Raw genomic sequence first — 25,154 nt, 5'->3', positions numbered from 1 at the left:
GCATGTGTGTGTGTGTGTGAGTGAGAGAGAGAGAGAGAGAGAGAGAGAGAGAGAGAGAGAGAGAGAGAGAGAGAGAGAGAGAGAGAGAGAGAGAGAGAGAGAGAGATGGCCATCTCCCATGTTAGTCCTCTTCTTTGAATACCTTCTTGCAAAGCAAGAGAATCGCCACGCTTGGCCGAAAACCAAACCAAGAGAGCATTGCTTTTCTTTTTACTAATTAGCCTTTTAAAAAATTGGCGGCTATTAACATCTGAGAGGCTCTGCCCGTTGATCCCAACCCCCTATGCCCACGTAACTTAGGCCCCTGTCACACTGGGGCGGGCAAGAGGTGGCCATGCCGAGGTGTTAGGCAGGCATTGGCTTAGCGAAAAAGGAAACTTGGGTTGAATACCTTGTCAGGTGGGCAGCATCACCCCCTGGCCAAGTTCTCGCACTCCATGGCCATTTGCAAAAGGTGATGCTGGAATGCAGATGACAGACGCCGAGCTCTCGTCGTCAACGTGAAGCGTGTGCGTTTGAGCATTTGGTGAGCTCTGTTTTGTTGGTGCAGATGGTCCCTGTTTCTTCGAAATCGTTTGTGACAGAAAAGAGGTTGGCTATCCTCGTCACTATATGGCACGGCTCTGGCCAGGGGGATCTAGGGCCCAAATTTGAGGGCGCGAGACGGCTTTGATCTTGGTCGTCGGATCACGCTGTGAACTGGGGGTGAACTCGGGCAAAAATGGCGCCCCGAGTTCACCTCCCTAGTTCACCCGCCTCGCAAGGTGTGGGTCGAACCTGGGACGTATCGATTGCTACACGAATGCCCTACCACCACGATAGCGCGCGTCGCTATCCATGTTGGCATGGCACATGATCATACCCTAGTTTAGGCGCCCCTAGTTCACCCTTAGTTCACCCACCCCTAGCTTATCCACCCTTAGTTCACCCCAAGTTCACCCACCCCTAGTTCACTTCGTGATCCGACGACGGAGATTAAAGCCGCCTCGCGCCCTCAAATTTGGGCCCTAGATCCCCTATGACCCACAGCCGTGCCATATAGTGACGAGGGTTGGCCACCAAGAAAATTGAGGACCGCCCTATAATTTTTCGCCACGTCGGTCACCTCCAAAGACAACCTCTCCGGCATTAGTGGCTCTCAAAGCGAGAGGATGGACGCCATTGGCAATGGCAATGCGCTCTCTGCTCTTGCGATCGTGGTCTCCTCCGCGGCACCTTCACTTCGAAGTCGCGCTTGCTCTCAGGCGCGCCCATCACACTCCAGGATTCTCGTCGCGGCTTCGCAGGATGCCTCGGGCGGAGTAGCAGCAGCCCCGGCTGAACCATCGCCTCCAACCACAGACCTTCTCCGCTCTTCAGCTCTCGATACACCTTCAACTTCCCTTATTACCTATGCCAACATCCAGAAGGCCTTCAAGGGGGAGGGTGAGTCGAGAGAGAGAGAGAGAGAGAGAGAGAGAGAGAGAGAGAGAGAGAGAGAGAGGCGTCTCTCTCACTGTTTTCTGTGGTGTTGTATGTAGCTCTTACAACTGCGGACCATTATGGGGTATTGGGTCTTGCACCTGCTGCCTCCTATCAAGAGGTGAGTTGAGTACTTCTTCGCCTACAAAAGGTTGTGCCTAAAATGCGTTATTTAAACTTAAAAACTGCATGTTTGGGACCAGAGAAATGTAGCTTCTCTCAATGGGCAAGTCCATCAACTGTAGTTTTTCACGATGTTTGAGTTGTGAGCCAGCTATAGGGTCTGCTCTCACTGATTCTGAAGAGTTACTTCAATGTCCTTATAAGGAATTTGACAGATACCTGCCAAGCTGTGAAATCATTATGCAGTATCATGGGGGTTGTGTATGCCTGAACTTGTATCATAGGTGAATACAATGTACATGTCATCTATTCCTTTGACACTTGTATCATGTTATAGTTGTAAGCCAGTTGTAGGGTCTACTCTTGCTGATTCTGAAGATTTCACTTCTATGCCATTATATGGACGGATACCTGCCAATCTTTGAAATCCTTACGCACATGCATGGGGGTTGTTCCTGCCTGAACTTGTATCATAGCTGCATACGTGTCTTCTATTTCTTGTATTGAAAATTTTATCGCAAATTGGGACAATGTTTTGCACGCAAGATTTTACGCTCTTGAGACCCTTACCTTCTTGATTGCTGTCTTATGTTGACATATATAGCATAAAGCATCCTCTAGTCAGCTGAGCTGGAGCAAGTATGCAAATTGTAGGATTCAGAAGTTAGTTGTTTTTCGTTGCTTCAGGTAGAAATAGCATTTCGAAGAAGGTGTGAGAGTGTATTGCAACAAGGTCTAAGTGAAGAGGAGGCCCGAAAGAGGTTGATTGCCCTCAAGGTGACATTTCTCTCTCTCTCTTTGCAAGGACATCATGCATTTCATTGGTTGTTGGTCAACATTTCCGTTTTAAGTAGAACTATATTCATATTTCTTGGCAGGGTTCATATGATGTTTTGTCATCAGAAGAGGAGAGACGATTATATGATTGGAGCTTACTTCAGCAGGGTAAAAGTGCTACGGATGCTTATTCTTGGCCATTCGAGGCAGACATTACACAAAGTGAATGTGACCCGTTTCCTCCACCGGTACAGAGAATTGTTTACAACCTGGACTTGAGAGGGAAATGTTTTTACTTCTATATGTTGAGAAGTGTTTCATGGTTTCTGAGCAGTGAGGTGCTTTTATATATTGTATTTCTTGTGGATGTATTCAAAGTTCGATCATAAGGCTATTCGTGCAACCTGTTAGACGTGTCTAGCATTTCACAGACAAGCAGTAGAAAATTGCTGACCTATGTACACTTTTGAACTGCTGCTTCACTCTTAAACAACACTTATGTGAGACAAGAAGAGATGAGAGGAAGTGTTCCTCCATGAGATGTATTGGCCCCTTAGGTAGGCGCACTTGGCGGTGTCTCTTTCTTAATTGCTTTCTCAAGATAGTTACAACTGCTCTCTACTTGGAGAGAGTCCGAGAGACCTCATACTGTGTGTGCTCCATATAACTCAGAGTTGCGGGAAACAAAAACGTGGAATTGGAAACGGAAACAGAAATGCAAAGTTCGAAAGAGTTGAAAAGAGGAATTACCACTTCACCAAGGGTGTGCTACTGCACATGTTTTAGGACACTTAAAAACTCTCAGACCACGTAAACCATTCAATTACGGACCACGCCCTATGTATAAAGTTAAAACTTTAGACAACATCAATGGAGGAAAGCTTTGGGGGCAGTTTTGATTACCCAAAGTTCAAATGCATACAAATGGGAGCTGGGACATAAGAGTCAGACAAGAATAACCAACAAGGATCGGTGCCAAAAGGACAACATCAGTCTATGAAGAGATCTCCTTCTCAACTTCTGCAACCTGATCCCATATCTCCTTCTATATGCTCATTTGCTTCCATGTCCTGATCATAATCATCATTATCATCATCGTCTTCCACATGACCATTCAAGGTGGTTTTTCTCTTTGATTGGTGGAAGCTTGTCAAGTGCAAAGGAGTTGAAATAATGACGAGATCTAGACCTTACACTTCCACAAATCTTTACTTCTTTTCTTGCTTGAATGTGTGCTACTTAGAACGAATGATGGTTTCTTTTAGAGAAAGGAAGAGAGGTAGAGATGTGGAGGGAGAGAGAGAGGGAGAGAAGAGGAGAATGACATGTGATGGGGTCTCAACCGACCCTCTCAAGGGCCCCCCACATTGTTGTCGATGTGGTATTCGCTTTTGATTGAATAGATGGTATGTATACACATGTGATACCTCTATGCAGACTCTATCGATACCTCTATGCAGACTCTACCGAGGAACATTGTCGCGGTGTCTGAAAGTGGGCTTTCTTGCTAGGAAAGCATGGGGCCTCTCGTTGTGAGAGTTTGCAAGGAATTGTAGGATAGTTTGACAAGTTGAGACTTAGTAGTTGAAGGTAAGAACTTTGAGTGCACCACGTGAGCTTAGCTCACTTGCACACACATATATACAAACCGCTCACTCAAAATAAGACAAAAATGAAAACATCAAAGCTTAGTTCATATCTAATCATGGGTAGGATAAAAGGGGTCAATGATGCGTTAATGGTAGCTAATTTCTGTGGCCCAAACATGCTACGAATTGTCCTTTGCAAGTGTAGTTTAGTGTTCACAATGATTTATATATCTGCCTAGCAATTGAGACAAGCTGTGTATATAAATCTTCTTGGTTCATAGAGAAACCAAGCAAAGGCTCAAGTCTTAGAGAAAGAAGAGTTTCCTACTCAATAAGAAACACTAATAATTGTCAGAAGTGGGTTGGTGCAAGTAAGCAAGATGAGAGAATTTTAAATACGAGGCACAAAGAAAAATAAGGATTGGAAGAGAAAAGAAGACAAACACACTATACGGCTCTCACACAAACTTGAGCGTGAAATAAGGAGTGTGGCACACCTTGTATCACTCAATTTCGGCAAGCTTGATGCCTATTCGATGAAGGAGCAAGAAGAGATCCTCTTGAACATGCTTCTTTATCCACCGATAATAAGGCTTTATTGATAAGAGATAATTACATAGAGCATATGAGAGTTTACAATGCTAATTGTGAGGACAAGAGTAGTATATGGTAATAGTAGTATGAGCTGGGCTTAATAGAGTGGAAGAGCTTGGTTCGTGAGAGCTTGTCTTGGGAGATAGAGGAGTTTGGCTCATGAGAGCTTGGCTTGATAGTATGGAGGAGCTTGGCTCGTGAGAGCTTGGCTTGATATATGGAGATGCTTGGCTCGAGAGCTTGGCTTGATATATGGAGATGCTTGGCTCAAGAGAGCTTGGTGCGATAGAGTTTGGCTTGATAGTGTGGAGATGCTTGGCTCAAGAGAGCTTGGCTTGTTTTGATGGAAGTGTGGTTGAAAGGTTAAGGCTTAGCTTGATACGATACGATATAATACAATGCAGTGCAATGCGATGCCCAAGTGAGGGAAGAGGGTCCTATTTATAGGTGAAGTTGTGTCCTTAAGGAGAAGATATTTGGTAGCATTTGGACAAGTGTCGAACCATTTTTTTCTCACCATGTGAAGAATATGAGTGATACTTGTCTATTTGCCTCTCAATTTTTTATCTCAAAATATCTCCTTGTTGGTGATGACACTTGTCCTTCTAGAGGTCTTCTTGTCCTGCTAGAAGTCTTCTTCTTGCCACTTGCCCTTTCTCTTAGGTGATTCTACCATAGTCACAAGGGACGCATCCTGGGGATGGGGGACTGGGCTCAAATGGATTTTTAGTGTAAAAAAGAGGGCGGGACGGAAAAGTGGGGATGGGAAGCCCAAAAATGGGCGTCCCTTGTGAATATGGATTCTAGCTTTAGAAGTCTTAGGTTTGCTTAAGTTGTCATTTGCTTCCAACAGTAATTGCATCATTGCGGATCTAAGCATGCCATGCAGCCCTTGGCTAGAGTTAGTAAGAGGATTCATATGAATTTAAAAACGTTGCATGGTAGGAAAAAGATAAATTAGTGCATTTGCTTAGCGCATTGGCTTATGTTGTGATGGGCTCATACTAAATATGTATGAGGATAAAATATTGTAAAGAAAATAGGGTGAAGTAAGAAAATGACTTTCCGAATAATTTATTAGATGAGGTATATAATTTTACCTTGTATATTATGCGTGCATATGCACATTATAGAGATTGTTCCTATGCATTTAAATACACGTATTGTGGTGCTCATCACCCGTTCTTATTATGTACGTGCTATTGCACGATAGTGATAACTCTTCAAATTGACGCACCTCCTGGGCCGATTTGGTGTACCTTTGGATCCATCTTGATGAGGGGTTTCTGATGCCATCAAGGGGTAGATCTAGGGCTGATTTGCGCTTGCGATGTGAGAGGAATCAAGGGCTGAAAACTGGCTGCCAAAACGAAGATCTAGGTGCAAAAATGGAGCTGATCGGGCTGAAAATGTAGATGATGATGGACTGGGATGGGAGCACTCGATGCAGTGAAGGAATGGTCGAGAAGAGGCTCAATGTCACGAGCGTGTGACTACTATCTATCCTTTTTGTTGATTTCTTTCTTATTATTTATTTACTTTCACTTTTTGGAAACACCCCTCGGGAAATCTAACTGCCCTGCATTGCATAGCTAGTGTGGAACTGTCCAGAGGGAGTCCAGGCTTGAGGGCAAGGTTGGACAAAGACTATGGTTAGCCAAAGTGGGGTCATTGACTAGCCAAAGTGGAATCCTTTGCTACAGAGGCTACATTTCAGTTTTGGATGTGGCTACAGTGTACAAAGGGAGTCAGATGACCTAGAAAGATACAATGGCAGCATCTCCTAAAATTTAGGGAACTGCTATTTTGGGACCTGAAAATGTGTTCGCGTCATTACCTTCGGAATGACAAGGGGAACATTTTATAACTCTGTCGCGAAGTCAACTGACGTGTCGGTTGAGATATATTTTTAAGCGGCGAACCCAAAACCGGAAAATGCTTGTAAAAGCGCCAAGTGGCAGTTTTTCATGAACCTGCCTCATGCAAAAAAACGGGCGCTGATTTTTAAGCTGGGAGAGGCTCATTTTCAGATTTTGTCACAGGTTAAGAGCTATGGAGTGCTTCCTTTCCCTCCTATGTACAGTGCGGTGCCAGGAGTGATGCCCTGCACGCTACGCACTGCCAGGAGTGATGCCCTGCACGCTACGCACTGCCCTCTCTCTCCCCTATGGCAGTATGTTATGCCCCTCTAGTGGGCTTTTCAATTGACCAATGTACAGTTGTGTGGGTTCATGCGCGATTGCCGAGGCAAGAGCCTCTTGCACGGGTACTGGATTAGCTAGCGGCTAATCCCCCGCAAGTACAGGTGAATTCGGAGAGTTTCACGCTAGAAATCTTGTCCAATTCAAAGGGCAAGTAGCCCTACAGGTGCGGGAGCTCGAGGACTTGCTACGGATGCGACCGACACACAAAACGGAGCTCGAAACAGTAAATACGGCCTGCTGTGTATTTTTGCAGGTTTAGGGTTTTGGCCCTAAACAATCCCTAATACCCCCAGGAGTTTCGGGGACGCGAGGGGACCGCTGTACAGGTGATCTGGCGCATTCTCGGGGCTGAAAACAGAGAATTCAGCATGCCGCAGATTCTCGCCAGGTTTTGCAAAGTGCCCGTATGCGTCGGGAAAGTCAGTCAATGCGTGGGAATACTGATTGTGAAGGGTCCTAGTACAATTATGCCGCCGAAATTGGGCCGGAACAGTTGAAATTCAGCCAAGTTTGTGCGGGGCAGCTTGTAGGGAACCACAATGTTTATTCCCTCTTTTGAACAATAAAGAAATACCGAAAGGGGCGCCTAAGTTAGGGGCCAATCTGGTGTCGGTCTACTCATACAGGTGCAATCTAGCAGCCTGTATCCCTCTCCCCTTTGTTGTGTCTTGAAAGAACAGGTAAAGTGGGCGACAAATTAAATGGGTGAAAGCAAATAAGGTTTAAGTCTAAGGTCTACCGCCCTTTTCGAAAGTACATGCCGGTTTCACTCAATGGGTTGCTGAAGGTCCGAACTCCAACGGAGAGGCTAGCGTTAGCAAATCCGGGTCGGTTTCGGTGAGGGAAAGGGCTGAGAAATCTGAAAATGTTGGGTTGATGTGCTGAAATCTGAAAATGCTAGGCTGATCTGTTGAAATCTGGGATCTGGGATCTATTGAACTCTAGGATCTGGGAGCAAAATGCCAAGCTTGCCGATGCATTGCAAAAACGTTGGGCTGAATTTTAGCCCTTTCATATGTGGTCCAAATCAATGGCTCCTGTGCTCTCTTTATGTTACTGGTTAAGAACTTTTTAAGGCTTAGGTAGGGCAAATGTTAAGGAAGAAGTTAAAAGAATAAATCATGAAAATGATTTATCAATATACTTGACTTTGACTAAGTTTCTGGGTGACATTGTCGCACATCCACCCCCCCCCCCCCCCCAAGGAATCCAATTGACGTGGGGAATGGCTCGTTGGATTTCTCTAACCTAAAACTACATACACGTCATACCAGATGTCAACTGTAGTGTAACAACATTTTTCAAAACGCTTATACAAACCATTTATGCAAGAGGGTTCCAAAAGTGGAAAACCTAATCTAATGAACTCGTCCAGACATGCAGTCTTGCGAACATGCCACAAAATTACCGGTACTAATCTTCCTAGGATTCTAGATACTCCTATCTAGAGATATGTACAGAATTGGCTCTGGAAGTCGATGAAGCATGTCCACGTGGCACACAGAGCCATGTGCACGTGACATCTTCTCCTGCTTAAAGTGAAGTACAAGCTAAACTCCATGGAGGCCATGAGATGATCTCGAATGAATGGCCTTCTCGACAATATTCTCCACGGCTACTAATGAGAGAGGCTTCCTTGGGTGATGTGGAAATGTCCAAAAGACAGGCATGGTGATGATACATCTACTTGCAAACGCTGGAGTGTCTCCTGGATCAACGAATCCCTTGTTGGTTACCAGCCAGCCTTTGCTGTCCCAACTCGGATGGTGTGAATCAAACTGCAAACCGGATGGATACTTGTAGAGCGAATGCTTGGCTATGCAAATGTTGATGCATATGAAAGTTATTGGCCAGCTTATGTTGTCCCTACGCAGGTGTCAAAGGCGGTAGAGGAAGATGCAATGAAGACAAGAACTGGCTCGTGATCTGGTGGGTACCTCGACTCCGATCTAGAATACCTACAATGCCAAACACATGAACAAGGCACACCTGTGGAGAAGAGAGAACTGAGGTAGAAAGAGACGGGACATTTGAGAATGAGAGTGCCACGTGTACATTTAACCCTATGTGCATGTGGACAAGCTACTTCATGACAAGGGTTCAATTAGCCTAGCTTAGGAAGTGTTCTGGCACTTTTGTGAGTCTGTTTGCAGACCGTGCATGCCCAGGCACTTAGAGTAGATGCATATCCTCTGGTTGCACACATCATGATCATTAGCATTACCATCAGAATCCATCAGGAGCATTTTCCAGTGCCTTGAACCTATTTTCCCTAAGGACATTTCGGAAGAAGATAATTCCATGGATTTTGTGATTAGGAACGCCTCCAAAGGACATTTCGGAAGAAGAAGAACCGGAGATCATCGATGAAGCAGAAGTCATGGAACCTAGCGCTAGTGAAGGCTGGCAGAAGAGGAAGAAGTGCACAGGCAAGTAACTTGCAGCAGGCATCTCTCTCTCTCTCTCTCTCAAGCAAGAACCCTTGGCGTTTTTCACCAAACAAGCCAGCGTTTTTTCAGCAGCCACTCCATCGCCAAGAACCCCTCAGATCAGCGATTTGAAGCCCAGCAGACCAGCGTTTTTCAAGGCAGCACTTCAGCGTTTTGGACAAGCTAAGCCAGCGTTTTCATAGCCAGGAGATGAGCGTTTTAGATAGTAGTAATCCAGCGTTTATGCAGCAGCAAACTTCAGCGATTTCAGCAGTTCAAATCAGCAGATAAAGCATCGTTTGAAGCCATCAAATCAGCATTTTCCAGCCAGCAATCATTAGCATCATCGTCGCTCTCGTCGTCGCCGTCGACTCCAACCTAGACACACTTTGCATCATCATCTTGTACCAATTTTGTGCAATCAATAGCATAGACTTCTCTCGCCATCGAGAGAAGGGCCTTTGGAGGAGGGTTTGACAACTTATATGGTGTCGTATTCTTCTCTCTCTATCTCTCAATCTCGGCACCTTCATTCGCAGTGTTTATCTACTTTGTTTGTGATCACTTGCTCTCTCTCATTAAAGGAACGGAAGGCTCTCCCTTTCGTAAGTAAAAGGAACCTTGAGCATAGTTTGGAGCACTCATCTTGAGCAAAATTCAACATTCACTTCCGCTGCACCTTACAGAGAGAGAGAAAGAAAGAAAGAAAGAAAGAAAGATTTTTAATGTCTATGTCAGGCCGAAATCGGCCTATGAGACAAATCAAATGTACATGGTGTGTATGTCATCCGTCTATCGGAAAGACAAATGAAACAAAACTGATACAAAACTGAACTGAATGTAGGTAGTGGAGTATCTGAGGAGGGATGGAGCTCTATCTCTAGGGGTATATGCATGTCTATATGCTCAAGGTAGTACAATCATGAGAATGCATCAAGCTATCTAGCTCCATCTTGTACTAATGGGGGGATGTAAGATGTGGTACATGGGCGGGTCTGGTGCCAAGGCTACCCGGATGAAAGCTGTCGGGTCGGCCCTCATCTGAGCCACTCGCTCCTCAGTGGCACGGCGCTCCCAGGCTCGGATCTCCTCGATCTGTCGGTGGTGGGAGCTCGCGCCCCTGTAGCCTGTGACTCGTGGTCGTCGTCTAGCTCGGCTCACCTCCGCATGTGGGAGTGTCACTCCCCTCTGAGTGTCTGGTGAGGGAGGGGCGGCAATCCTCTGAAAGAAGTCTGTGAGCTGCGACTGTCTCCCCTCTGTTTGTGTAGCTGTGTGTGGCTGTAGTAGTGTGTCCCGATGGCTCTGTATCTCTAGTAAGAAACGTCCGAGCTGTCTCTGATCTCGAGAGTCCATGATCTCTCGGAGAGTGGGCTGTCCTCTGAATAAGGCCTCATACTTGCCTCTGATCTCAGTGTATGCTCTGCATCTACATACAAAGTGCTCCTCACTCTCCACCTCCTCTGTGCAGGCTCTGCAGACTCGCTCCTCCCTGGGGACACCAGTATGTCTCCCGATCTCAATCTCTAACCTGTGTGAAGCCACTCTCAGCTGACCAATCGCCACCCGTGAGCTATGTGGCATATATGTGTCCATGTAGCGTGGTCTCTGTATGAACCCCCCAGACAATATGGTGAGAAACTGGTCTCTGTAATCTGACATCCTCGTCCCCAAGCCAGGTGACTCCCAGACTCTCCTAGTGTATAGCTGCCACAGATCCTGTCTCAATACCAAGTTCCTCTCACTGCGAGAGAGGTGCACATATGGTGAGTGGGGGTCGTACTGGAATGGTGGTAGGCTCTCCATGTCAAGACCGTGTCCCTCAAACCATGCTCTGACCTGTGAGTACCATGCTCTCTCATGCCCACTCTCTGATAGCTGTATAGCTGCCTCAAATGCTCTACGAGTAAGTCTGTCAGGAGGTAGCTCTCTCATCCTCTGGATGAAGCAGACTGTCTGGAATAGTGCCTCTACAACCATAGGTGGTGTGGCGAGCTCGGCTCTAATAATGTCATGTGGCACTGTCTTCTTGCTGCGGAGCAAGCGTGAGATCATACATACCTGTGGCCTCTCAAGCTGTGTCCACTGGTCAGCTGTCAATCCTGGTGCCCATACTGCCGCTGAGTACATCAAGGCCGGGGTGACTAAGGTGTCGAAAAGCCACCCCTTCGTGCGGGGCTCCTGAAAGTGTGCTTGGTGGCATCTCCACTCTAACATGGCCAGAGCTGCATATCCTCGGGTGAGCATGTCAGCAGCAGCCTGCCTCATAGTGAAGGGTCCTGGTAGGCTGGTGAATGTGATGCCAAGGTAGACATAGGAGGTGACTACATCAACCTGTCCTCCTGCTGCTGTGAAGGTGGCAGCGCTCCTCACTGCACTGGATGTGTGAAAGATCATAACCTTGGTTTTGCCAAGGTTCACAGTCAACCCCTTGTGTGTGCTGAATTCGTCCAAGGCCTCAAGATGGCGTTGCAAGCCCTCGGGTGACTCTGAAATCAACACAATATCATCAGCATATAACATGATGTGGACCGGAGTACTTGCCAAGTCGCTCCCCTCTCCTCCTGCTCGCAGTATGTAGTCGGAGATCTCGTCGATGTAGAGCCCAAAGAGTGTCGGGGAGAGTGGGCATCCTTGCTTAACACCAATGGTGCTAGCAATGGTCTCTGAAAAACCGCCTGGGCAACGAACTCGACCCGTCACCCTCTCGTAGAGAGCATATATGGCCCAAATCATCTCTGTTGGTACCCCAATGCTGTGAAGGCGCTGGAAGAGTCTCTCGCGTGGGACTGTGTCAAAGGCCTTGTGGAAATCCACAAAGCAGCAGTAAAGCCTCTTCTTCCGCGCCTTTGCCCCATCAATGAGGCAGCGCAGAACGAAGATGTGATCAGTGGTGGAGAAAGCTCGTCTGAAACCTGCCTGGCCTGGAGCTCGTAAACCCTCGATCTCTGCGTAGCAGCTGAGCTGTGCCTCAAGTACTGCTCCATATAGCTTGGCCATCGTGTGGCCAATCATGATAGTCCTGTAGTTCCCTGGGTCCAGGGTGTCGCCAGATTTGTGGATAGGCACTATGGTGTGCTGTGTCCACTCCTCTGGGAAGCCCTCCCCTATAGCCCGGTTGAAGACATGTGCAATCAACGGGGCTATAGTGGAGGCCGCATAAATGATGTGCTCACTCTGTAATCCAGTATGGTCAGCTGATCGTCTGTGCTGCATGCGGCGTATGGCCCTCTCTACCATCTCTGCTGTAAAGAAGGAGGAGCACGTGGGGCGTGGCTCGTGTGGCTGTGGGATAGGAGGCTGCCCTGGCACCTCATAAAGTCGCTCTGCATAATCATGCCATATCTTTGGATCCTCAATAGCTGTAGTCGGACGTGGCTCGTGCAGGGTGCGCCATGCCGTCGCGCTATCTATGCTCATGAATAGGCGGTATAGCTCAAGCTCCTGTGCCTCTTCGAATGCTCGCCGCTTTTGGCGTGTCAGCGTCTTCATATGCCGTCTGGCCTCTCTCTCTGTGATCTCTCCTAAGGCTCGCCGTGCACGGAGGCGTCGGTATAGCTCTCTGCACTCATCATCATACCAGCGGTTCTGAGGCATAGTCCCGGGGGGGGGAGTGCGTCCTGTGTGAGTGGTGTGTGGAAAAGAGCTAATAGCTGAAGTGTGGAGAACAGAAGAGATATGTGATGTGAGAACTGAGAGTGGTGTGGATGGGTGGAGGAGGCATAGGCCATGCTCGACCTCGGCCGAGTAAAGAGAGGCTAGCTCATGTGTGAAATGGATGGTGGTGTGTGGAGTGTGTGCTGTGGAGCTGTGTGGGATGGTATCTCCGGTGATGGAGAAAGAGAGGTATGTGTGGTCGGCTCCGACGGGTATGGGTGGAATGGTGAAGGATGTGATAAGGTGTGTAGCCTCCCTGGGTCCCAGAATATAGTCGACTGTACTCCCCCCTCCCTCTGCAACTCCATGTGGCATACAAGTCAGGCCCCCTGCGGTGGGCCACTGGACCATCCCGTTATAAATAACGAGACGGTGCTGGGAGCCAAGTCGAAGTAGATGTCGTCCGTAGGCTATGACTGGAGCTCTGTCTGCTGTATCTCTCATAGTAGCCTCCTCATCTAGAGTGTGTAGTGCCTCTGGGTCCTCGTGGTCATATGCCTCACACTGCTCATTGCGCGTACGAGCATTGAAGTCTCCCATAAGGAAGACTTCACCCAGTGTGGAGTACTCCATAATCTCCTCCGTGAGGCATGCGTACGGTGACTCCTGCTCAATAGGGGCGAATCTGGAGCCTGTGGGAGCAAAGTAGCAAAGGGCAATGTAGACAATCCTGTCTCGTGAGAGCTCGAGGCGAATCCACATGTAGCGGGGCTGTGGGTCCCGGGCAACAATCTGTAGTCTGTTGTGAAGCCCCTGTCTAAAGAGTATGGCCACTCCTCCTGAGCCGCGAGTGGTGTGCTGGCGCATACATCCCCGATGTAGAGACTCCCACTGGAATCCATGTATCCGTGGTAACCCTCTCTCTGGGCTCTCGTGTGTCTCTGTAAGTAGAATGATGTCTCGACCTCTCATCACCTCCTCAAGTCTCTCTGGGTGTGTCCATAGGTCTCCATTGCAATTCCAAACCGTGACATGAATCTCCTCGTGTGTCCCACAAGCCGCGAGTCCCTATGCGATGGTCTTGCCATCAATGATAACCCTACCATCTCGATATACTGCCTTCTTCCCTTCTTTGCGGGCTTGGTGGACTCTAGGCATGCACGCGCGACGGTGATCTTGTTGCATCTTTGTGAGGTCATCATCAAGATAAATCGGGGGGCCTTCTAGCCCTCTCAAGATGACCCTCTTTTGGAGGAAAGAAGTTCGAGACTCCTCGGAGGCGAATTGGAGGATGAGAGCTCTCTTCTTTGGATCTTTGCCGGCTCTCCAAACTTTGGAGAAAGGGATCTCTTCTTCCTTGTATCCCACTTTCTTGCATAAAGCTTTCCCATCGCTCTCGGGTGTAGACCCTTCTTCTTCTTTGATGCCGGTCACTCGCACATTGAGACGGCGAGCTTGTCGCATCTTCTCCTCCTCGATGGTTGTGTGTACGATGAGTACCTCATCTTTTTGGGCTTCCTCTCTTACTACCTGCTTGATGTTCTTTTTGACCACTTCGACCCATCCTTCTTTGGTGGCCTCTAATTTGTCCTCAATGCTTGCGGTGAGGGCTTTGGTGATCTCCTCCTTGAGGGCTTCCTTAGCCTCCTCTTTAATCTCTCCTTCCTCGGGGGTGAGGGATGTGATGGAAGCATGAAGGAGATCGATTTGTGCCTTCATCTCTTCTTGCTCTTTCCTCCATCTCTCCCTCTCCTTCTCGTTTTCCCGTTCCCTTCTCTCCTTCTCCTCTTTGAGATTTTGGATTTCCGCTCTCATGTCCTCCTTCTCTTCGTTCCAGAGCTTGATGAAGGTGGCTTTCTCCTCCCTCCATATCTCTCTCTCCATCCGCCATTCTTTCATGTCCTTCTCCAATTGTGCAAGCCTCTTGGTCGTGAGCATGCAGGTTGTCTTCATTGTCGATGTCGGCGTCTTGATGATGGGGGAAGACATGGTTGTCTTCGTAACTACCCTCTCTTCATATTGTGAAGAAGAGGGGAGAAGGGGAAGAGAGGGAGTACGTGTGTGTATGCGTGTATGTGTGTAGTGTGTGTGTGGGTATGTATCCGTGTGTGTGTGTGTGTGAGAGAGAGAGAGAGAGAGAGAGAGAGAGAGAGAGAGAGAGAGAGAGAGAGGCTGCGTGTGAGAGAGAGAGAGATGGCTGCGTGATGGGGAGCGAGGAGGGGCTGCGTGAGGGGGAGGGAGGGGCTGCGTGAGGGGGAGGCTGGAGGGGGGCTGCGAGAGAGAGAGAGAGAGAGAGAGAGAGAGAGAGAGAGAGAGAGAGAGAGAGAGAGAGAGAGAGAGAGAGAGGCTGCGTGTGAGAGAGAGAGAGATGGCTGCGTGATGGGGAGCGAGGAGGGGCTGCGTGAGGGGGAGGGAGGGGCTGCGTGAGGGGGAGGCTGGAGGGGGGCTGCGAGAGAGAGAGAGAAAGAGAGAGAGAGAGAGATCTGGGAAAGGCTCTCCATGCTGATAACAATCTGCTCATACAAGTGACCAAGGGTGGTCCAGCATAGAACTGACATGCCCAATGGATAGACCCGAGGACACACACAACTGCGATTGCTACTGACACTACCAACTGCTCTTGCACACAAGAGCACTGACACGGTCTCGTCATGTGCATCACCTTTAACATGCTCTGAGAGCATAGATCTGGTGCATCTCCTCCTGGTTGGATCTAGGTGTGGATCTAGATCTTGGTCGAGGAAACTGGCTACTGCATGGGCAAAAAGGGTGTGAAGGGCTGCCCTAAAGTGGTAGTGCATTGTTGAGATGAACTCCGAGCATTGCTCCTGCTGCTTAGGGAAAATGTTGCATTGCTGCTCCTCTGCTGAGTGCTGACTGCACCAAAAATGCAGATGTGGGGGTGCTGCCCAAAAACGTTGGGCTGCCCCTTGGGGTGCCCAAGGGAGGGCGCCCTTGACTGAGGCTACTCTGCATTGGAATGAAGTGACGACCCCCCCCCCCCCCCCGGGGCTTGCCTATATAGCTCTCCAAGGAGGTTGCCCGACCCAAGATCCCAGCCCTCACGACCTGGCATAAATGGAAAATAGGGAAAATAGGCATGGGAGCAGCATAGTGTACTAGGGAAAAAATACCTAGGGCATCAAGAGCATGCAATGCCATGGACCTGAGCCTAAAATCCGAGCTAAACATGGCTAGACACACCCAACATGAGAGAACAACCTCACATTGGCCAAGCACAACCACAAAACAGCCCTCACTCCCTAATCTGCTCCTGGGAGAAAACGGAGCTACCTTCAGACAGGAATATGAACTCTTAACACCCCCTCTCAGATCATGGACGGGAAACGAGTCCAAGGAGCTGGAATGAACAATCTGCAATTGTAAAGAGTCATTTTGGTGGACGAGGATATCTACAACTGAACTTTGAGGTCGAACAATACAAGGTGCCACAGTATCAGACGTGCGAGAAGTACTATTGCTGTCTGCTGAAAGTAAATCCAGCTCTATTAAGAATATCCTCAAGCCAACCGACTCACAAGTCGCACAACCAGCATTTGCAAAAGGTACTATTGCTGACCGCTCCAAGACTTTGTATTCGAACTGAGGGTAAAAGGCATAAAAGGACTAGTATCCAGATCATTTCCCAACTTTGAAGTGTCCACCCTCAAGGAAAGAGTTGGAAATCTACACCTCCGGTCATATACAACATGCTAGAAAACTCCAAGCTGCTATAGGAAGTCCAATGGGAAGGGACAACCGAGGTTGCTAAGGAACTGTATGTCGGACGACATGGAACCAAAGAACTGCATCAACCATCATATAGAATGATGATCTACAAACTGTATTTGAAGGAACTTCATCGTAATTGAGAGTGAAAACTGTAACTGATCTGTTTGAACACCACCCGAGAGCATATCACCCCACTCTCAGAGTGAATCGGGAACAAACATCCAACAGAAAAGGACATACATCAATACTGAGACCGCAACTAACACGTCAAGATCAAGAGAAGATCCTGCTCCCAAGCTCTTTGCAAGAGAAGAACCAAGTGCTGTAGAAAGCCACCAAATAGACTTTGTCAGCCCTATCCGTTGCACGTGGAACCACAAGAACGGTATGGAAGTAGTCCGTGGAAACTGACTCCCAAGCTGGCTCCATATCCCCATGTGAAGGGAGAACACCCGAACCTTGGATAATTGTCATAACTCTCCAACAGTCTTCTTTGTGTTGTAACTCTGTCTGTGTAACTGGATTACCAAAGGTAGGTGAATCCGGAAGGAAAATATAATATACCTGTGGAACCTGGAACCCAATCTGGGAGAATCATGAAGACTGTCTCACCTCTATGAAGAATGCCATGGCTAACTGTAACTCGTTCCTAGTCCGAGAAGGACCAATATCCACTTGTACGAAAAATAACATGACAGTCTAAGGATAAGGGAAGTAGGTGTGTCTAGAGTGGTACAGTCTCCGGGGATCAATATGGAAGACGAGGCATAGGAACTACTGCTCGGGTGCACTAGGAAGAACAGCCGTCACACCACAAATCCGAAAGACAAGGCAACCACCAAAATGGCTAAAGAAGACATCCCCCAAGATAATAATTGCAATGAGGGTTCAAGCACACCATCGAAAACCGCAAAAAAAGGTAAGGGAAACAAAGATTGGAAGACACCGTGCATGGTATACCACTGAATGGAGCACCGGTATCCGACTGAAGACAATGAGTTGGAAGCACCCTCTGAAAGAGAAGCAATTGTTTGGTGTTGTCTACGGCTATGATTGCATTGTGGCGGTTCATGCACGGCACAGAGACCCTTCTGTAGGCTTAAAAAAACCAACATAACTATGCAATGGCCTTAATTGCGTGCACAAAATCTCTCTTTTACGCACACCGTTAGCAATAACTAGACAGTCTTGCTTTCCCTTACTCCACCCACCTTTTTCGTTGGATTGACTTTTTCCTGCCTAATGACTTTAAACCAATTAGTACACCATTATACTTACTAAATACCGACGCAGTCAAGTTGATAACGAACATTCTTGAGATGAGGGGCTTGGCTCAAATGATTACATAGACGAGATTACCTTCTTGCCTACCTTAGCAGTTCCTTATAGAGTGGGCCAAGGACCCATCAAGCTCTATTTACGTTGATTTGGAAACGGCAAAACGCTAATCAGAAACTAATCATTATTTTCTTTTTTATAGAAACATAACCAAGCCAATGCAAAAGCCAATGCTTGTTTCCGCGCCCCGCGCTAAGCACACACAACCGTAATTGTATATATGGTTATAATTGCTGGGGCCAAGTCTGTGCAGAGCTGGCGTGTGATTCATTTTTGTCAGTCGCAGATCCGCCAAGGGCAATGCGATTTTGTCTCAAAAGATGCTATTTGCATGTTGTTGCCTCTACTTATATTGAAATTCAGGATCAAGAATATATACAGTAGCATGCAATGGGGAGGCATATTGATTCAATCTTCTAACAGCCATATCTTCCGTCTTTTGTCTCCTTCGAGTATTTGTTTCCACTATTCGCATGTTCACCACCATCGTGTCCATAGCTTCATATATTTTGCCTATGTATGGCACATCACCGTCAATATGCTTCAACACTTTAACAATTGGCAAACAAAGCTTGAGAAGCTGTTCAGTCTTCGGCCAAAACTCATCCGTTACAACAGTATTGTAGCATAGTTGATCAAGAGCCATTTTATGAGTAGGCCATGTCTCCCATTTTGGAGATGCCACCATTAGTTTTAAGGCTGGCCTAATATGATAGAGTTGACGAAGCATCATGAAGCCTCTTGGTGCCTTGTTAGTACTCTCATCGTGAGAAACAAATTGGAATTGGACAACGTTTTGAGCACCAACATACTCAATAGCTTCATTCCACATTTCAGGGATTGCTTTTTGTCTTACCCCACATGTCGTTGACTTGATGTAGAGCGGCCTACCGTGCCAAGAAGCAAGAACACCTTCTAACGACCCGCTTCAGACATTACTCCAGCCATCCTCCATCAAAGTAACCCCATACGAGCTCCATTGTTCTCGTGAAGGCATCATTGATAGAAGTAACCTCTTTATTCAAGAGCTTCTCTCGAAGAGCATCATAAGATGTGGGAGTGTGTCAAAGGTGGCAGCCGAAGATGCAATGAGGACAATTTATTTGCTTGCGATCCGGTGGACACCTCGACTCCAATCTAGAACACGTGCAATGCTACACACATGAACAAGGCACCCGTGGAGAAGAGAGGTCATTGAGGTAGAAAGAGACAGTACATTTGAGAGAGAGAGAGAGAGAGAGAGAGAGAGAGAGAGAGAGAGAGAGAGAGAGAGAGAGAGAGAGAGAGAGAGAGAGAGAGAGAAAAGAGACCTGGGAAAGGCTTTCCATGCTGATAACAATTGCTCATACAAGTGACCAAGGGTGGTCTTGCATATATCTGACATGCCCAATGGATAGACTCGAGGTACACAGAATCGCGATTGACACTGCCAACTGCTCCTGCACATGATGAGACCATCCTGCTCTTTGACCACGGCCCAACCCAGGGCTGGGCGCCCTGCACCCCCAGGGCTTGTGCACATTCTGCCCCTCCTGTACCTCTGCCCTTTCCTATATACCTCTAGTAAGTCCAGGCCGGCCAGCCATCAAGCTGCCCCACGACCTCATTAACAGGGGCTATGGGAAAATACTGGCAAGGCTGGGAGAAAAATGCCCCCAACCTGCAAGAGCCTGTTGGCCATGGAACCAAGCCAAAACCCTAACTAAACATGGCTACACACTTCCCGACATGAGAAAACAACCTCACACTGGCCAGATATAGCCACAAAACAGCCCTCACTCCCTAACACTTGTCCTTGGGAGAAACTGGGACCGACTAGACGAATTCAGGGAATTTCCATAACTCCAATATAGTGTAGGTCGGCCCAAAAGTGGCAATTTCATTGACCATTTCCTTGAGGTATGGGTGTGTGTGCCAAATGTGGTGCCGTTGCGAAAGGATCAAAAATCTTGTTAATGGGGATGTATTGCTAGATGATGACAGCCATAGACCCGAATTTGTGAATGCTACATAACCCGTTGTTGAAACTAGCGCACATGCACCCATAGCACAGCAAGGTGGGAATGTATGGCAAGAGACAAATGTTTTCTAAGAATATGTGGGCTATACGGAGGACAAAACCTTTGCAAAAAGTGATGTGTTTTGGGCTAGTGGGAACTGAGGGTTAGAGATGTGGTAGGTACATCCATGAATGTGCAATAAAATCACAAAGGGGGACTCCAGCTCCTTGCTTTTGGGGTCGTCGGTAATATCCTCCCTTCCGAAACTGTCTACGAGGCCGTGTCGAAGGGCTCGTGTGGTTTTGTAACACTAGTACGATACCTACTTGGAGTATCCACGGCATGATTGCTGCTCCACCAGGCCTTGCTCCAGGATCATGGATTGTGGATCAAGGCACTAACTTGTTGGAGAAAGAAGTGAAGCAACTACATGATAATGGATTTGTGCTTCATGAAAGAAAAGAAGCTACTCGCATTAATGATGGGCCTTGAAATGTGCATAAGGCTTCCAATGCATTTTGGTCGAAGTACATGGATGGGAAGTCTGTTAAATGGAGAACCAAATTGACAAAGGAGTTTCATAGTAGGATTGACTTGTGTAGAAGCATGGCAGCAGAATTGGTAAAGAAATGGTTCTGGTGCACAATGAACCATGTGTTCTACGTCAGTACAAAGGGCTCCATCACTAAATGAAGCCGTGAAGCTCTGGATCGCCAAAACCGAGTAGATGGTCTCTTTGCTTTTGTGCGCGTGCAGATGGTCCACCTCCGAGCTCTCCCTTTAACAAGACGAAGAAACCCCTCCTCTATTCTCTACTCACGTACGTGCCAGCGTTTCTAGAAAGAAAATTAGGGTTACAGAAAAATCAGCACACTCCAAGAGGAGAGAATCTAGAGACAGATTGTCATTGAGCAGCATAGGAAAATTTGATATTGGCTTGGAGTGTCGCATGGACCACCTTTTAAACAGAGAGATTCTGTGACTGCCAGACGGATGCAATGGCCAGTTGCATCTGTGACCTAGACGCAAAACCCCTTATGCTAAAACCTGTCATACAGATTCTTCCCTGGCCCGTGTTCTTGTCCTGTTTTTGAATTTATTTTTGTTCTTGGTTTTCTCCCTTTCTGTTCCTTGGGGTGGGGTTGGGCTCTCAACTAAAATTCTCTCTTGCATGTTTCCGTGGCTCCCTCTCGTGTCAGCCATACGAGCTACTGCTCTGGCAGTTTGCAGTGGGACTTTGTAGAAAAAAGATTACTTCCATGGTAGAGAAATAAGGCTTTGCACGGAAACAAACCCACATTTAGAATGTATGTGATTTGTTCAAAGATGCAAGACATCTGAAGTAGATACGAAGATATCAGGGTCAGATATCGTGGGTCAGACAGCTTGAGTGCACTTAAAGCCTTTTGATTCTCAACCATTTGTTTCTTGGGAGTTCAACACACTATTGGAATTTTTGCATTTTTTAAATTCATGTGTAGAAGACTGGGTGGGTTTTGTAGTGGTTATAGACCTTCTCATTACAAGCACATGTTTTTTTTAAACTATAGATGAAAGGAACCAGCTGCACCTTCTTTGTCTTTGGTCATCTGGTTTTGTTGTTCTTGAAGTCTTTGTATTTTTGCAGAGACCTGTGGATGAAGAAGCGATACGTAGAGTCCGAAACTTGTTTTTGGGATGGTTGGCGCTTTCAGTTGTCTTAAATCTTTTCCTCAAGTAAGATGACAGTTTTCATAAAGCGTGAGGTCGCAGTTCAGAGTTGCTTTGTAAGGTCTTCAAGGCTTAAGCAAGAACTGAGAAGGTTGGAGTACAAGGACACCTCTTCCTGCTAAGGACCACACTGTATGATAGTTGTATAATCTTAGTCACATAATCAGCGTCTCAACTGTGTATTGTTGCATTGTAAATTGTGAATGAAGATGAAGCTCATGTCTGTCACATGTCCAGTTTACCATTTCCGGTCTTATTCAATTGTCTAATCTCTCTTTGCAAACGGTTTTAATATGATGAACACCGGCCAGGTTAGGAGCATTGTTTTGCTGTATAATTCAAGCTTGAAGACTGCCTGAAGAGCTGCATATAACTAAAAAGCTGACTGCAGAAGTAGTGCTCAAAAATTGTGAACCCTAAGGCACCTGTAAAACACCACAAAATAAGGCTTGCTGGCCATAGTATAAGCACAGAAAATCAACTCCTTTCCAGCGGCCTCTCTTCAGTATGACAGGCTGTTTTGTCCTCTTCCAATTGTGTGCGGGACAATATAGCTGGTTCTACTACCTCCGGTTTGGTGATGTCCATCTGTGAAGAAATGCCTATATGTCTCTTCACCGATCCTCTCCGTCCTGGCAGTTTTAATAAGTCTTCACTTCAAGAGAATCAAAGTCCATAAACCATTTCTCAAAAGTACTAGGTCGGTGGAGCTGCAGCCAAGAGCAAACTGATTTTTTTGTGCTGTAAGGTATACGGCTGAAGCAAGTAATATCTGTCAATAATTAATGATGGTTGCAGTGATCCATTGAGGAACACTTATCAGGTTCTTTGATCATTCTTGTGATCCACCAAGAGTAGCACGAAGCTAAAGCATCTGGATCATCAGAGAGGAAACTTGAACCAAATTCCACTTGGAAGATGAAAGAAACAACAGGTCAAACCTGCAAAGACTGCAGTAATTAAAATATGAATACTGTAATTCCACATTATGTAAAATTATGAAAATCACGCTAAACCAGAGAGGTTTCTTAGATTGTCAGCTTATGGGCGAGTGGTTTGTGAAAGTCGGTTATAGGTACTGATAAGATCTATGATACTACCTCTTTTAAAATCTCGCGAGGGCTGGGTATTCATGCTTGCCTTTGCATGATGGACAAGAGCAGACAGAGAGGGAGCCGCCATCAATGATTTTAGCAACAATGAATGAAATCTTCTGGTTGCAACATGTCATAGCTACAGACGTAAATGTGAAAGAGCTTGAGCTTGATGTACCCATATGGAAACTAAAATCAAGGCATGCTCCCAGTCTCTTAAAGCTGTAGAACTACTAGAGAAGCTTTATCAGGAAATCTGCACTTGCTTGCTTGATATTTCCTTGTAAGATTCCTCAATCTTAGAACTTATCTTTGCTTCCTTGCCATGGATGATTAGCTGAAAGTGCAAAGGAGAGGATGAACTAAGGTGATGAGGAAGATAAGGAACGACATCTTCTCAGCAGCATAGATTTGGAAGAAATACCAAGGTGAGGATATAGATAGTGATAATGATAGAGAATGAAAGAAGCAGGACCACAGATGTCTGTTCTCCCCACTCTTGTCTACGTCGGACACTAAGTCTGAATTTCTTTTCCTTTGATCGACTGCGAAAAAGGCGATACGAGGAGGTGGAAGCAAAGGCAGGAAGAGGAGCAAAAGAGATGTAGACAGAAGTGAAAGAATGGTCAGAGAGAATTCAGATATGGTATGAGCTTTGTCGAAGAAGGCAAAGAAGTGGTAAAGACTATGAGACATGATGGCAAAGGCATGGCATAAACGCTGGAAGGTAATTCCTCGGATGCAACAGAAGGAACAAGAAGGTTGACACTGTTTCTAGTGAGAGAGGCAGAGATGTTGCTAGCGAAATTTGCAAGAAAACACCATCATGGAAGGAGATCAAGGGAATGCCAATGGCTGGCTCAACTTCTGTAGCAACAGTTGTAACTCAAGAAGGCGGTCTTCATCCTTGTCCGTGGGCAAGAGTTATGATTGGAGTATTGGAGCTTTTGACTGGTTTGAGATTATCCTTGAGCACTGAGGTAGAGTTTTAGTGACTACACACTGCATGTAACAATGCCCAAGATCATCTCTCCAACTAAGTAGACGAGACATAAATATTTGGGAAATGTCCAAGAACACGCTTAGTGTGTCCAAGTGTGTTATGTGCGCCTTCATTCGCCTATGATTCCGAATGCGGGTCTCAACAACTCCCCCACCAGATATGTATGGTATGTGCACAAAATGCAAACAACTCAAGCATATGATGGTCATCATTAAAGTGAGGCATGGCATTTCAACAAACATGGGAAACTGTTCATTGCTCATGTTGCCATTCGACAAGACAAATATGTCCTTGTTTTAACGCATCCGACCCTATGGAGCTCTACTATTTTGTGCATACAGTGTGTGCACAAGACAAAACGCACACACACACAGGCATATGCACCCTTTATTGGAAAATTGCAACTAGCATTGGTACTCCACTAATTTATAGTATAACATGACTCTTTTTGGTTAACCATTTGGTATCTGAGGCAAAGACTATGGAATTTGACTTTACGACATTTAAAGGTGCCTCATCCATGCCAAGTTTTGTTCGTTTAGTTCAGCTTGCTTATCTTTCCTTGTTTAATTACATTTTTCATGAAATTTTGACAGCAATTAGCATCAAGGTTATTCTTATAGCTAGAAGAGTGAATACCCTCCAAGAACTCAACTGAAAGTTTTGGCCATGACAACTTATACAAGTATTTATATATTGTCAATTAGACGGTGTAGGTAGTAACCACTTTCTAATATATGGCTTGTGAACACGAGGAAAGTGCACCTCAAAGTATGGAAAGACTAAATAAATCATTTCATTTACAACACTCTCTCTTTCTCTTAAAGAGGACCTCTTGAAGAGGGGCACAATGAGAGAGATCCATCCACAGCGGAAGATCATAGGTTTCTTTCAGTCTTACAAATAGAGGAGTTCGAGCAGCCCCCACAACATAACAATACCATAGCTACCAAAGGCATATTGCTTGATCATGCGATAAGAGTTGGGGCAGTCCGGTTGCCCACGGATGAGAGGGCCCTCTTGATATCGATGCAGATTGTGACAGAGGATCCATACCATGCTGGTGCGACATAGGAGCTGATGTATATGTATATGATGCCTTGATTGTCAGAGAGATCCATTGTATCAGCTCACCCTTTGTCTTCCCTTTGTATCAGCTTTCACCCCACCCCTACCCACTATTTTCTTTTCAGTTCTTTGTACTTTTTGTACCCAAACCTGGTATTAGATTCACCACATGTAACCTTTTGGTCTCATAGGTCATTTTGGCCTTTTGAAGACGTTAGTATTACATTTCATTTCATTTCATCTCTCTCTCTCTCTCTCTCTCTCTCTCTCTCTCTCTCTCTCACACACACACACACACACACACACACACACACACACACACAATTTTTTGTAAATCTTTTTTGATTAATTTACCAATGGAAAACCTCAAATTGAGGAAATTTTCCTGCCTTGCTTGATTACCTTAGATTGAATGGGACCTATGTTGCTGTTGATCAT

The 25,154-nt window shown here is 46.4% G+C and overlaps 1 protein-coding gene across 1 annotated transcript; it reads left to right on the top strand.

Moving 5' to 3' along the window:
- The first annotated feature begins 1,117 nt into the window (after window positions 1-1,117).
- NDHU (Chaperone DnaJ-domain superfamily protein) lies at window positions 1,118-21,779 on the top strand. The gene is made up of 5 exons (XM_086497676.1): window positions 1,118-1,425; window positions 1,521-1,582; window positions 2,272-2,361; window positions 2,463-2,609; window positions 21,469-21,779. The coding sequence occupies exons 1-5, from the start codon at window positions 1,152-1,154 to the stop codon at window positions 21,559-21,561; spliced, it is 666 nt and encodes a 221-aa protein (XP_086353802.1). The 5' UTR covers window positions 1,118-1,151; the 3' UTR covers window positions 21,562-21,779.
- Window positions 21,780-25,154: the final 3,375 nt, after the last annotated feature.

This window comes from Adiantum capillus-veneris, chromosome 23 (genome assembly GCF_014529385.1).
Source record: "Adiantum capillus-veneris isolate H3 chromosome 23, ASM1452938v2, whole genome shotgun sequence".
In the NCBI taxonomy this organism is placed as follows: domain Eukaryota; kingdom Viridiplantae; phylum Streptophyta; class Polypodiopsida; order Polypodiales; family Pteridaceae; genus Adiantum; species Adiantum capillus-veneris.
Note: the sequence above shows the minus strand (reverse complement) of the source record. Positions and strands in the feature narration are given on the sequence as shown.